The 14,237-nt window shown below is 41.0% G+C and overlaps 1 protein-coding gene across 1 annotated transcript in view; it reads left to right on the top strand.

Annotated features, from left to right (window-relative positions):
- The window catches only part of TXNRD1 (thioredoxin reductase 1), a 154,387-nt gene extending 145,163 nt beyond the window's left edge, over window positions 1-9,224 (top strand). Inside the window, exon 17 of the mRNA XM_077472116.1 lies at window positions 8,808-9,224. Within this exon, the coding sequence (XP_077328242.1) occupies window positions 8,808-8,870 (63 nt within the window). The 3' untranslated portion in view covers window positions 8,871-9,224. The remainder of the gene's footprint in view (window positions 1-8,807) is intronic.
- Window positions 9,225-14,237: the final 5,013 nt, after the last annotated feature.

Raw genomic sequence — 14,237 nt, 5'->3', positions numbered from 1 at the left:
GAAAGGGGTCTAACAGTTGAAAAAAACACCCAAAGCACCCCCCCTCCCCGCCCCCCAGTCCAGGCTCACCACCCTGGCGGATAACTGCACCTTCCTGGATACAAGTCCCCTTAAAGGTATAGGAGTGCCATCATTAAATTATATACAGAAATACAGTGATTTTGCAATTAGGTGAGATTAATGGCAACAAGGCCATTAATCACACCTACATGCAACCATTTAGGCAGCACTTATGCCCGAGATAAATTCCATTGTTGAGACAGGAATTCCAGAGCAGGGTGCACCCATAACCACCACCACCCAACCAAACTCCACCCAAGTAGACATATCCTAATAATCTTTAGGCGACAGAAACAGGACTATCTAAACAGATCTTCCAAACTTTGTCAAACTTTTTAGGGCATTATAAAACGGAATCACTTTATTCACAAGCCTTTTCCAGTTAGACAATAAGGGTGTCATGGGCTTCTCCTAATAAAAGATCAGCGCCTTGCAAGCATAAAATAATAGCAGACTGAGCAGAGTGCGCTGAGCCCTGATAGGTACCAAACCCTCCACTAGGCCAAGTAAGCATGTCTCCAGCGTCAGAGGCACTGGCACAAAGGTCATCTGCATGATACAGCACCCAATGGCAGACCAAAACTCTTTAGCTACCTGACAATGCCAAAAGATCTGACTAAAATTGGCTGGAGAATGTGAGCAGTGACAACATTTTTCTGAGGTCCCCGGGTAAATATTAGATAACTTTGCTGGAGTAGAATATATCCAATGTAGGAATTTAAATGTATTCATTGATGCCTAGCTAATAGTAAGTGAGTGAAAGGGAAGCTCCACATATCATCCCATTTTTCTCCTCCCAAACCCGCAACCTCCGTCACCCAGTGCTCCCTACACCTGGCTACCGAGGGGGGAGGGACAGGGAAAAGTTCAGAAATCCTGGTAGGTTAATTGGCTCCTGTCTAAGTTGGCCCTAGTGTGTTTATGTATAAGGCCTCAAGCATGCTGCATGTTTTTGGACGTTTTTACAGCTGCTGTTTTTGGCTTCAGACATTTTTTTCTACAGTCAATAAACTCTCCAGCATGTTATCCTATGTGTCCATGCAAACATAGGCTGTTATCAACTGTTTTTGGCTGAAGCGTTTTTTGGCTGTAAAAAAAATCCAAAACTAGTGGATTCTGAGTGTTTTTTTTTAGCTGTTTTCAGCTTTAAAAACACTCTCACGTCACAAAACGCCTAAAAACACTTAAAAACGCAGATAAACATGTGGCTCACCCTCGTTTAACATTTTTAATCCATTGGGAAAAAATAAAAACTTTAAAAAGCGCTAACGGCAAAAAACGCTAAAAAACGCTATTGCAAAAATGTTTATTGATAAACGTTGAAAAACTCACTGCAAAGCTACTGGTGCTTTTATAACGTTATTATAACTTCCAGTGTGCATGAAGTCTAAAGGTGAGTTAGGGACCTTCGTTTGTAAGCTCCTTGAGGGCAAGAACTGATGTGAATATACAATATATATGTAGAGTGCTGCGCAAATTGATGCCGCTATATATTGTAATTAGCTGCAATAAATAAATCAATAAAATACCCTATCACCTATATTCTCCTGCCATAATTTTCAGGTTTTTTAAATTTTGAATAGAGTGGGGTAATAATAAAGTCCCTGTTAGAATCTGATTTCTAAAAATAAAGAAAGCCAGCATGCCAACAAATCCAAACCCATAGTCCCATATCAGGAAAATAACAGTTTTGAGGGCTCAGTTCCACTTTTTTTTAAAACATTGCTGTTTTTCTCCTGATATGGAATTCCAGCAAACTTCTTGCTTGAATCTGTTGGCATGCTGGCTTTCTTTACAATTGGATTTTAATGGCACCAGCCTTTAGCCATGTGCCCACCCCTACACAAGGGTATACAAAGTCTCTGCTATATGGTATAATGAATTTTTGGGGTTTTAATGCTGTCTCTCACCCTACTTTGAAGATTCTTCCTCTCTGTTTGAACTGCTGACCCTTGTCAGTTTTTACAGAAAGTGATGGGTAATTCAATGTCACCAGAACTGGAGGAAAAGGAAAATCCTCCAACTGTAACAGTATTTCCAGTGACAAATGTCTAATATTATATCCCTGTATATTTCCTTTAACTTCCTGTTGTATGCTGTGCATACTGGCAGATTATGGTGAAAGCTCAACCCATGCCAACAAAGTTTAGTTCCGCTTTAGGTATTTTAATTTAGAAGAGATCATAAAGTCACCGCTCCTAGAGCTTGCCATTACATAAGATCAAAACTGATGAATTCTAGCAGCATTATTCCTCATTAGAAGTCTGCTACTGAGCCTGCTATCTGAAGAAAGAATATTGCTTCCAAATTATAAAATCCAGCCGTAGAAGAAATTTCAGAAAAGTTAATGCCAGCTAGAGCAATTTGTCGCTTTTATCGATGGCCTTGCTTAAGAGTTCTTTCTTAGGCAAGGTCAGAACTGACATCTAATGTGGTGAGTGGCATTGCAGAGCAGTGCCCAGGGCCACAATTTATTAAAAAGTGTTAAAGCTGAGCGCTCTTATTCTCTGCCTATGCTAATGGGAGTTCAGCACTGCAGAAGGTTTTAACTTCCACAGAATATGGCTTGGATGTCAAGTATTTTTTTTTTTTGTATAATCTCTTTTTATTAATAAAAGAAAACAAATAACAGGTCATACCGAGCATTTCAGTATATCACAAGCGTTAGATGCAAAAAGGCATGTGTAACAGACAGATACAAGAACAGGCAAACTATACAAATAAGAACAACAATTGTAGCTTAAAGCCCTTATTGGGTCTTGGCGTAGCAGACGAGCCCAAAAGCCAGCACTAGGCAAGTGGACATTGATTGATCCATCTAATTAATCACGGGGTAGCCCAGCAGCACTGACTCCGGAGGTGAGGGGCATAAACAGCCTCTGACAACCACCTCTGCCACGACCAAGGCCCCTCCCCAGAGGCTAAAGATTGTCACTGGCAGGGAATAACAATGCCAACCCCCGAAAGGGCGGCCTCCCCCATGGTGGCAAAAGCACTAGGACTGTAAGTCGGGCTATGTTAATGACATATTGGGCCGAAGCCCCCAGTCTTGAACCCTGTAAACAAAAATAACAGAGACAAAAGGAGGGGAAGAAGAAAGAATGAGAAAAAAAATGGAAATATGAGCATACCTGTAGTCTCGCATTGAGTTTCCCCTTCCACACCAGACCTAGCCCTCTGCCATCCAAATAGAAAGAATACCTGGGGAAGGAAGACATCCCACCCATATGCCAGTTATGCCCCAGCTCACGTCTCGCTAGGTTGGTTCCCTTGTCTAAGGGATGGCTCAGCCAGTTCCAGCAGTGCCAGATCTCAACTAGATGACAATTGCCCTGGGTCAGAGGTGTAATTCGTCCAGAATGACCAAACGTCGGTGAAGCGGTCTCGAGTACCTCTGCAGGTCGCTGTCCATTCCTCCACTTCCCTGATTTAATTTACCTTATGGATCCACTCCCCTCTGTCAGGAATCTGGGTTCTCTTCCAGAATGTAGGAATCGAGCACCACTCTGTATTCAAAAGATGAGGCACTGCACTTTTCCTGTATTGGCTAATTGGTAGAGAAGAGGTGTGCAAGAGGTAGTGAAGTAGGGAGAGAGGAACATCTAGGCCCAATATCTCCTTTATCTGAGCCTGAATATCAGCCCAGAAAGGTTGTATTATGGGGCATTCCCACCACGAGGGCTGCAACCTCTCCAGCAATACTCAGGGGTTGAGGGATCGATTCGGGCAAGGTCAGCCGGTACTCGGTACCATTGTGATAACATTTTGTAGTTTGTTTCCTGCTGTTTCTAGGTTCAATAGAGCTAGAATGTGTCAGCTGGGCTGCAGTGAACTCGAGCCCCATTTCTCTTTCCTAGATCCAGGCATAGGCTGGCCTTGCTGCAGAGGTGGTGGAGCCAATCAGTTGATACAGTTCAGACACCATATGCAGTATTGGTTCATCCTCAATAAAGAGGCATTGAAAAGGCGTAAGAGAGGAGATATCCCTTATAGAATAGCCATTAATCTCAAAAAAAGTGGTGGAGATGCCTATACCTCCAGAAGTCCATAGGGAAGCTTCCATATCTTGTTCTTAGGGTAGTTAGACACAATAGTTTACCATTCCCCATGAGCTGGCAACAACTCGCACCACCATCCTCCACCCAAGGGCCAAAAAAGGGCAGTTGTTCTCCAGAGGGGAACCACAGGAACCCTCCCATCAGGGTTAGCAGGGACATAAGGGGGGACCACACCCAGAGTTGGGTTTATCCTATCCCATACTGCAAGAGCATGGGTCATCAATGGGGAGGTAGTGTCCGACAAACCCCTGTGCCCCCAGGAGAGCCACAGGTCATATGTCAGGTTCCTGCTAGCCATGTATTTCTCCAGGGAAACCCATAGCTTAGTGTGGGTATGGAAGCGGCAGTTGAGGAAACCCTGAAGAACAATAGCACTATAATACTTTTGTATATCTGGGAGCCCTAAAACACCAGCCTGTTTGGGGCATCTTAACACTTTCATGGCAATGCGTGGCTTCCGTGAATTCCACACAAACCCTAAAAGCATTCTAGATAGTTGGGTGAAGAAGCCCCCTGTTAGGGCACAGGGATCATCTGTAAATAGAAAAGTATTCTTGGGAGAATGTTCATCTTTATAATGTTAACCCTCCCCAACCAGGTAAAGGCAGTTTTAGTCCATTGCAGTAAGTCTTTTTTAACCATAGCTAATAATGAGGGGTAAGTGATGGAATACAGGGTGTCATATCAGTCTGTGAGCTGGATGCCTAAATATATTAATGAGGATTTGGCCCAAGTAAAAGGAAAAGCCACCTGTAAGTTATGTGTTAGGGAGGGGGATAGCTGGATAGGAAGAATCTCTGATTTTGTAAGATTAATTTTGAAATTTGATATGTCCCATAGTGATGAAGTTCCCGCATCAGGTTAGGTAATGAAATCAGAGGGTCCGCAAGGTGGAACAGCACATCATCAGCATATGCTGACAGCTTGTATTCTGTGTTACCAACCCTCAAGCCCTTAATATCCCCATTCACTCCTATCCTACACCATGGTTCAAGTACCATGCCGAAAAGGAGGTTCGAGAGGGGCATCCCTGCCTCGTGCCATTCCTGTTTGGGAACTTGGAGGAGAAGAGGCCATTAACTTTGACCTGGGCATAGAGTATAAGGCCATAATCCAATTTAACATGTTTGGTCCCAACGCCATAGATTCTAGTACCGCTTTCAGGTAGGACCAGTCGACGCAGCCAAATACCTTTTCTGCGTCTGTAGAGAGGATTAGGTAAGGCACAGGGTCAGGACAGGTACGGGCCCAGTGTATGAGATGGATTGCTCGAAGCGAGTTGTCGCTAGCTTCACGACCAGCAAAAAATCCCATTTGGTCTGGGTGGATGACATGTGGCATAAGGTGTTTCAATCTGTTTGCCAGGATTTTTGCCAGAATTTTAATATCCACATTTAGGAGGGATATAGGGTGATAACTCTGGGGAACAGTAGGGTCTTTACCCTCAAGTATTTTATACCCATTTTTCAGAACATTAATAGTAATAAAAACGCTGGCAGAGCCTCCAACCAAAAAGGGAAGCTCCGCTTGTCTGCTCCCCTCCCTCATTGGGCACATTTGAGGGGGGGGGAGCGGGTACCTGGTTTTGGCAGGTACCCGCTCCCACTTCCAGCAGCAGGCCCATTCACAAAATGCAGAGCGATTCATACATGCACAGTAGGAAACCGGCATTGAAGCCACAAGGCTTCACTGTAGGCTTCCCTTAGCCAAGATGAAGGTGCCAGCACCCGTGAGACAATTCAAGAACCTGCTTGGGTGAGGACACCATTAAGTGCCCTAATAGTAAAAGTCAGCAGCTACAGTGTTTGTAGCTGCTGATTTTAATTTTGGGGGGGGGGGGGGCAGAACTTCTCTTTAAGCACTGTGCATAATAAACAGAAATTCGTTTTTTTTTAAAGAAATATTCTTAGGCTTCATTCACACCTAAGCATCACGCAGCAACAGCTGCTGCAGCAAATTTTGGTTAGCTTTTTTGTGTTTTTTAGTGGAGTGTTTTTAGAATTGCACCATGCACAGAGCCAGGAGCATCTGACATTTCGATTTTTGCTGTGATTGTAGCACATATTGTCGTTCGATGATTGTGGTAAAATCCCACCGCGTTTGGGTTGCCATTGAGAAATAATGTTTTTGCATTTCTTTTTGCAACATGTCTTGCATTTTGCCAAGATTCTGAAAACGTGGCCGAAATCTTGGCGATTCCGCACACGGTTCAAAATGCCTAGGCGTGAACGTAGCCTAAGACTTCATGCACACCTGGCTTTTGCCCATCTCTCCTAAGTTACTTTTCTCTTGGTAGAACCCTTGCTGTTTGTAAATGCATCTAGACACGTTTAGGCGTATCAGCTACTTGAGTGTTAATTCATTTTATTGAAACAAAATAATGCTCCAGCTATAGATGCGCTAGCATTAATGCGTGTTTAGATACGTTTACACTCGTCAAGCATTTTTCTGCCAAAATATAGTTGCTCCTGGATGCGCTGACAGTGTTTTTTCTTTTTCCTGCCTCTAAATGCCTATATGTGCATGGACACATAGGCTAACATGCAGGGGCTGTTTAGAGACAGGGAAAAAAATGCCAACCACCTTTAACAGCAGTGTTAAAAATGTTCAGTGTGCATAAGGCCTTATTCTTTTGTTAACATTTTTTTTTTAATCTGAGTGCTTCGGATCTCCTGCAGTCTTTTGACAGCATTTTTTACGTTCATGGGCTGCTGCTTTGGCTGTACATCATTACTCTGGGTGGTTTTCTAGTGGTGATAATGGAGAAACATGTCAGCGTAATGTGTACTGGAAAAGCTGTTTATATCATCTCCATTATTAACACACATGACATGCAAGAAAGCAATAGGGAGGTAGGACCAGAACATTGTCACATTATAAGAGGAAGTGCCTGAACAAGGTCCTTCATAGCAGGATCACAAGGTATTATTTTAACCCTCCTGGTGGTGATCCCGAGTGTGGCTCTGGCTTAAATTTCAGTACCATTAGCGGTAACCCCGGGCCACACTCAGGATTGCATTGCAGAATCCTGTTACAACATACTTACCTTGTCACCAGGATCCTGAGATGTCCCCTGCTGTGTCCTTCACTGGATCATCTGCCCGATGTCCTGTGTTTCGGGCTTCATTCCCTGAGAGCCTCGTGAAGCATGGGGGAAGAAAACAGTGATATTATTTTTTATAATTATTTATAGTTATTTATTATATTATAATTTATGGTTTTGTGTTTCAAACTTCATCATACCCGTGATGTCTACTAGATTCTTGTTTGGACAGATTTAAGTGTGTTATTACTAATAATTCAAGGGCTACAATATAAAATGCCAAATTTCTATTGAAAACAATGTACCACTTTGAAATTCAAAAATTCAAAAATCTGACATAATCACACCGCCAGGGAGGTTACTGAAAGCTGCAGATTGAAAACTACTTTTGACATTTAATCGGCTTGATGAAGATATTTAGAGCTACCCCCCAAATTGCTGCTGGATAAATAGGTCCTTCTGCTGTTCCGCAGTGATGAGCCACCCTGTCTGAACCCAAATGCACTATTGGGGGGGAGGGGGTGCTAGTAGTGATTATCGAGGGGCATTTGTGCTGCAATAGGAAATTTAGAGTTCTCATACTTTTTTCCAGGTTCGTTAACATCTTGAGACCAGAGACAGCCAGGCAACTAGTATTTTTAGAAGGCTATAAGCACCTGCAGTCACTGTATTTCTCTCAGCTGAGAGTGTTTTTATGTTTGCACGGAGTTCTACTTACAACTGCCCTCCCTATCTGTATTTTGACATGGAAATATGTGCATAATTGTTTTGCTATTGAAAGATGCCGTGGCCTTCTGTGAGGCTGCTTCAATGAAGAGACATCAAACATGTTTAGCTGACAAACTGTACAGTGCACTTGTTCATGCAGTACATTGATGCTCTTACAAAAGACGTTTTTGATATAGTTAATTAAAGCCTTTGAAGAACCATAGGCTGACACAATGTGATTCCCTATAATTACTCTGTTACAACGGCAATTTCTCTTTAATTTATACCATGCAGCATGACATATTGCAGTTGTGCTTTCCATATCAAAATTTGACTCGCATACATTTTTAACTAATTCAGTACCTTAAAAAGAGCAATGTTTTATTGCTGTAGTTAAAGGACTATCTTAGCCCTTTCTAACCAGTTTACATATGTGGGCCCATGTCTATCTTGTCATGCCCACACACACAGAAATTATGATGGTAGATTTGGATATTGTAGAACTAGGCTATCATGCATCATGCTAGGTGACATCCTAGATGGTTGATGAATATATGATTTGGCAAGCCATGTCATTCTATGTTTTCAATCTGTGACTGTTGATGCTTACTGCTGAATTTCGCTGAATAATTCTGCACACTTAGAGAGAAATTTTCATTCATGCTGCACACTTTTGTAAAGCATTTAACTTTGATTGGTGTGTGACAGTTAAATGCTCCTTAATTGCCTTTCACCTCAAGAACAAAGGACTTAAACTCAGTGTGGCTCCTTCCAATCACGTAATACGCCTCCCTTTGATTACAAACACGAAAGATGATGAGATTACGTTATAGCTCTCATTAAAAGGGTCAATGTGTGTAAAAATTCCCAAAGTAACTTACATTAAGGGGCAGACTGTTCACTGTTCTAATATATGTCAACATTATGTTTGCTTTCAGATTTTCACCACCCTTACAGTGACAAAACGCTCTGGGGAGGATATTGTTCAAGGTGGATGCTGAGGTTAAATCTTGCTGTTTGTTGCTGTTGCCATGGTCTTAGGAAACCAGAGAGAAGTTATCACCTGATAATAAAATCAATGTAAGGGCAGTTATCAAAAAACAAGGTCAACTAAAGAAGAAAAGCATGGTGATTGAAGTTCACAGTCTTCTGACATGGCAACTAACATAACAGCAAAGTACCTGGAAATAAGCTGCAGCAGGGCACCGCACTAGTGCTTAAGTGACGTTACATTCCAAAGCCACCCGTGGTGGGATGTGACTGAAGACCTGCAAGATCAGTTTATTGATGTCTATTATTCTGTTAATTATATTTGTGGTTTCTGTCATTTGTAAATAGTTTGTTATTAATGAAGTTTTTTGTAGAAAAATGTAATAAATATATATACCATATCTCAGTATTAATAACAGTAAAATATGAGGATCTGTTTAACAAAATCTTCATTCATAATAAGTGTATAGTTTCTTTAGTAGCTGTACAGTTCAAAAAAAGTTGGTGACAATCAGTTTTAAATTAAGGCCTCATGCACATTGCTGCTCCTAAATTTACGTTTTTGTGGCTTTTGGCATTTTTTTGCCTAAGCCCCTGAGCGCACCTTAATAAAAGCATATGGGGTGCTCTGTATAGAAACCAATAAGTTTCCATTTTTTTGTCAAAGCTTATTTGAACAAGCTGAAGTTCGAAGCTGATTGGCTACCATGCACAGCTGCACCAGATTTTGCACTCCAGTTTTAGTAAATCCACCCTGGATTCACACCTATGCATTTTTAGTGCTTTTTGCATTTTGCAGATTTGCTCTATAGAACGTGTTCCATAGGAAACCATGTTAAATGGACTGTAGTGCAAATCTTCAAAATGCAAAAAGCACTAAAACTGCATAAGGCTGGATTCACACCTATGCATTTTTAGTGCTTTTTGCATTTTGCAGATTTGCTCTATAGAACGTGTTCCATAGGAAACCATGTTAAATGGACTGTAGTGCAAATCTTCAAAATGCAAAAAGCACTAAAACTGCATAAGGCTGGATTCACACCTATGCATTTTTAGTGCTTTTTGCATTTTGCAGATTTGCACTACAGTCCATTTAACATGGTTTCCTATGGAACACGTTCTGTAGTGCAAATCTGCAAAATGCAAAAAGCACTAAAAATGCATAGGTGTGAATTCAGCCTTAGTGTGAATCCAGCCTTATGTGTACATGCACATATAGGTTTTTAAAGTTACTTCTGTTGAATGCAAAAGAATCACATTCAGGAGATGAGCTTTTGGGCACGAGGCCTGGTTCACACCTATGAATTTTTTAGTGCATTTTCGGTTTTGCAGAAACACACTATAGTCCATTTAACATGGTTTCCTATAGATGTAGTTCACATCTGTGCATTTTATGGAAAGGGCCAGGGACTTTTTTCTGGTTTTTGGTTCCATAGATTTTAGTGGATGAAAAGCATGCATTGAAAAACATAAAATGCACCTGCAATATGCAAACTGCAACCTGCATAAGTGTGAATCAGGCCTAAAACAGCAAACATAACTAAACACGTCAGAACACAAATGAGCGTCTTTAGCATTAAATAAATAATAATTCTGACCAATTAAATAAGTAAACACTCAAACACCAAAAGCTGCTAAATTTGCCTCAACTGGTTTGAAAAAACGCAGCTTAGGTGAGCTTTTAACACTGATTTTCTTATGTTAAGAGAAAACAGTGTTTACAATAAACCAATGTGCATGAGGCCTAAAGAGTCATGGTATAAAACTTTAAAGGGGCAAGTGCAATGGTAATAAAATACATAGATTTTTTTTTACAAGGTTATATAAATTATAATTTTAATATTTTAATAAGTATGTCTGTTCTTTGCAAATACACGTTTTTACAACATTGTTATTTCAAATTAAATTATTTTGGTTTGAAAAATGTTCAAATAAAGTTGATAAGCATTGAAACATATTTTATATCCTATTATTTTACTATTTATATACCCTTTTAACTTAACTGGAACAGAAACAGGGTATACAGGTGAGAAGCATGCTCTCCCATCAAGAATGATAACATTACTTCAAATACAAAAGTATTACCATGGATAAGACAAACAAATACCAAAGTGCATCCAGTGAGTGCAGCATGACTGTAGAAATCACAGTCAAAAAAGGATGGATAGGGAGAAGACAGGGGAGGATAAAAAGGAGAGGTGAGTCCCACAGCATCTGGGAAGGATCTACAGATTGCAAGAACTAGAGAAAAGAGCACCAGAGGAATTAGAAAAATCAATCCAGAGCTTTGTTACTACTTTCTTCCCCCCACGCTGTTACCCGTAAGTCTATTTGAGATTTAATATCTCTCAGATATGATTTGGGTTAATAAGAGTTGTTTGACCATGAGTGAAAGCTTTAACACAATAACAAAAATGTATTGGTAAATAGTAAAGAGGCCTAGACTAATACACAGAAATCTATCTATTGTGCAGGAAAAGGGTATAAATTATGGATTACATGAAGGAATACAGAGTCAAATACTCAAAACTTTAATCTACAAACAACAGGACAGAAAAGACATAAGACAAACATTTAGATACCATTACAATGGAGATATTCCATAGTTACCATGCTACTATCCACAATGGTTTCATGGGACAGCACAAAGGACTCAAAGAGGTATTGAATAAAGAGACACAACACAATTTCATGTTGGCTATAATGGCCATGGCATTTATTAAGGGGTCACTCAAAATGGACAATAATCATCCATTACAGCAACATATTTAATCTTAAAATTATATAACCATAAATGTTTTAATTTATTAATAATATCACATAGTCCATCCAGAACTGAACTGGATGACAAACCCCACTAACAAACGCCAAGACAAAATCAAATATTTATATATATTCGGGAGGGAGGGTGGGAGCAGCATGCGGCTCCGTCTTCAGCCGGGGTCTCCTCAGGTGGTGAACGGAGCGGTAAAGCCGCCGGCTTATATAACCACAGCCCGGCCCAATTCAGCCAATCGGGACCCATTGCCATGAAGCTCCACAATCTGCCATCACTTGGGGCAACCTAAAGAGAGAGAAATGGGGGGTGGGGGCAAGCACCAGAAAAACTGCAGCCTTCTGTACTTTCCCATGGAGCCCCGCATAAGCGCTAGGGGCTCATTCATTCTGGTGACTACTCTACCAGAGTGTGTACCCTCCCATCTAGTCTGTGTATATCATTACTGGCTGATGCCTCATTGGTTGACATGGCGTAGCTCTGATACCTGTACCTATATTTTGCATAAGTCAGCCCCCATTAATGCAAATCCTTGGCACCGACTATTTTGAGTGGGAGATTTCACTTGTAGGTACATGACCTTTTCAGGGAAGTTAAGTATTGATGACGGGCTGGCCACTCTCATTGCATATCTAAATGAAGGATCCTTTGAAGTGAATATTTGTAGAACATTACATTTTGGGTCCCATTGTTAAGATAAACAAGCATAGGCACCAAATCGTCTGTATAACAGGGACTTCTGGGAAGCTATGTTACACCCCCATAGATACCACTCTAAATTAAATACATTCATAATTATCATATTTTACAGCTAATAATGGAGATTTCACATAAACTCATAAGGGAACAATGTCCACCAACAGGTTGGAGACCAAAGAGAAGATTTGTGCAGCATAGAAGGACATCTGCACCATTTGGTCATGAGTGGCCCAATTCCTTTTCACACTCTCTGGTGTAAAAGGTCCGGTTTCGGGAGAACATGGGATAGTAACGTATTAATCTATATAGTTAAAAAATCATATGGGTGTGATCCATCCTATTTATGCATACATCTTCAAACTCCTAGAAAGCTCACCTAAGATAATGAAATAAGAATAGAAGTGTTAAAGTTGTACATAAGCAAGCTATTTGTCCTGATAAGGAAGATCTGCTAAACAAAGCCCAGTCAATGTTTTTAGGGCAGCTGCATTCATAGTTTGCATAATTGGAGAGGGGTTTAAGCAATATCATTTTAGAAACCTCAACACTTATGGGTTTGCCTCCATAATCCAAACCTACCTGGGCATCTGCACGAGTCAAGAACCCATATTATATATTCATCATTCATATAAGAAATATTTATTTATTAAAAGGAACCCCTCAGACTAAGCACCAGGTTTTTACAGTGGTGTGAAAAAGTGTTTGCCCCCTTCCTCATTTCCTGTTCCTTTGCATGTTTGTCACACTTAAGTGTTTCGGGAACATCAAACCAATTTAAACAATAGTCAAGGACAACACAAGTAAACACAAAATGCAATTTGTAAATGAAGGTGTTTATTATTAAAGGTGAAAAAAAATCCAAACCATCATGGCCCTGTGTGAAAAAGTGATTGCCCCCCTTGTTAAAACATACTATAACTGTGGTTGTCCACACCTGAGTTCAATTTCTCTAGCCACACTCAGGCCTGATTATTGCCACACCTGTTCACAATCAAGGCATCACTTAAATAGGAGCTGCTTGACACAGTAAGGTCCACCAGAAGATCCTTAAAAGCTACACATCATGCCGAGACCCAAAGAAATTCAGGAACAATTGAGAAAGAAAGTAATTGAGATCTATCAGTCTGGAAAGGGTTATAAAGCCATTTCCAAAGCTTTGGGAATACAGCGAACCACAGTGAGAGCCATTACCCACAAATGGCGAAGACATGGAACAGTGGTGAACCTTCCCAGGAGTGGCCGGCCGCCCAAAATTACCCCAAGAGCGCAGCGACAACTCATCCAAGAGGTCACAAAAGACCCCACAACAACGTCCAAGGAACTGCAGGCCTCACTTGCCTCAGTTAAGGTCAGCGTTCATGCCTCCACCATCAGGAAAAGACTGGGCAAAAATGGCCTGCATGGCAGAGTTCCAAGGAGAAAACCACTGCTGAGCAAAAAGAACATCAAAGCTCGTCTCAATTTCTCTACAACACATCTTGATGATCCCCAAGACTTTTGGGACAACATTCTGTGGACCGATGAGACAAAAGTGGAACTCTTTGGAAGGTGTGTGTCCAAGTATATCTGGCGTAGAAGGAACACTGCATTTCATAAAAAGAACATTATACCAACAGTAAAATATGGTGGTGGTAGTGTGATGGTCTAGGGCTGTTTTGCTGCTTCAGGACCTGGAAGACTTGCCGTGATAAAAGGAACTATGAATTCTGCTGTCTACCAAGAGATCCTGAAGGAGAATGTCCGACCATCTGTTCGTGTACTCAAGCTGAAACGAACTTGGGTTCTGCAGCAGGACAATGATCCTAAACACACCAGCAAGTCCACCACCGAATGGCTGAAAAAAAACAAAATGAAGACTTTGGAGTGGCCTAGCCAAAGTCCTGACCTGAATCCTATTGAGATG

Source organism: Lithobates pipiens, unplaced genomic scaffold (assembly GCF_037356315.1).
Source record: "Lithobates pipiens isolate NorthernLeopardFrog02 unplaced genomic scaffold, aLitPip1_a1.2 Scaffold_8, whole genome shotgun sequence".
Lineage (NCBI taxonomy): Eukaryota > Metazoa > Chordata > Amphibia > Anura > Ranidae > Lithobates > Lithobates pipiens.
Note: the sequence above shows the minus strand (reverse complement) of the source record. Positions and strands in the feature narration are given on the sequence as shown.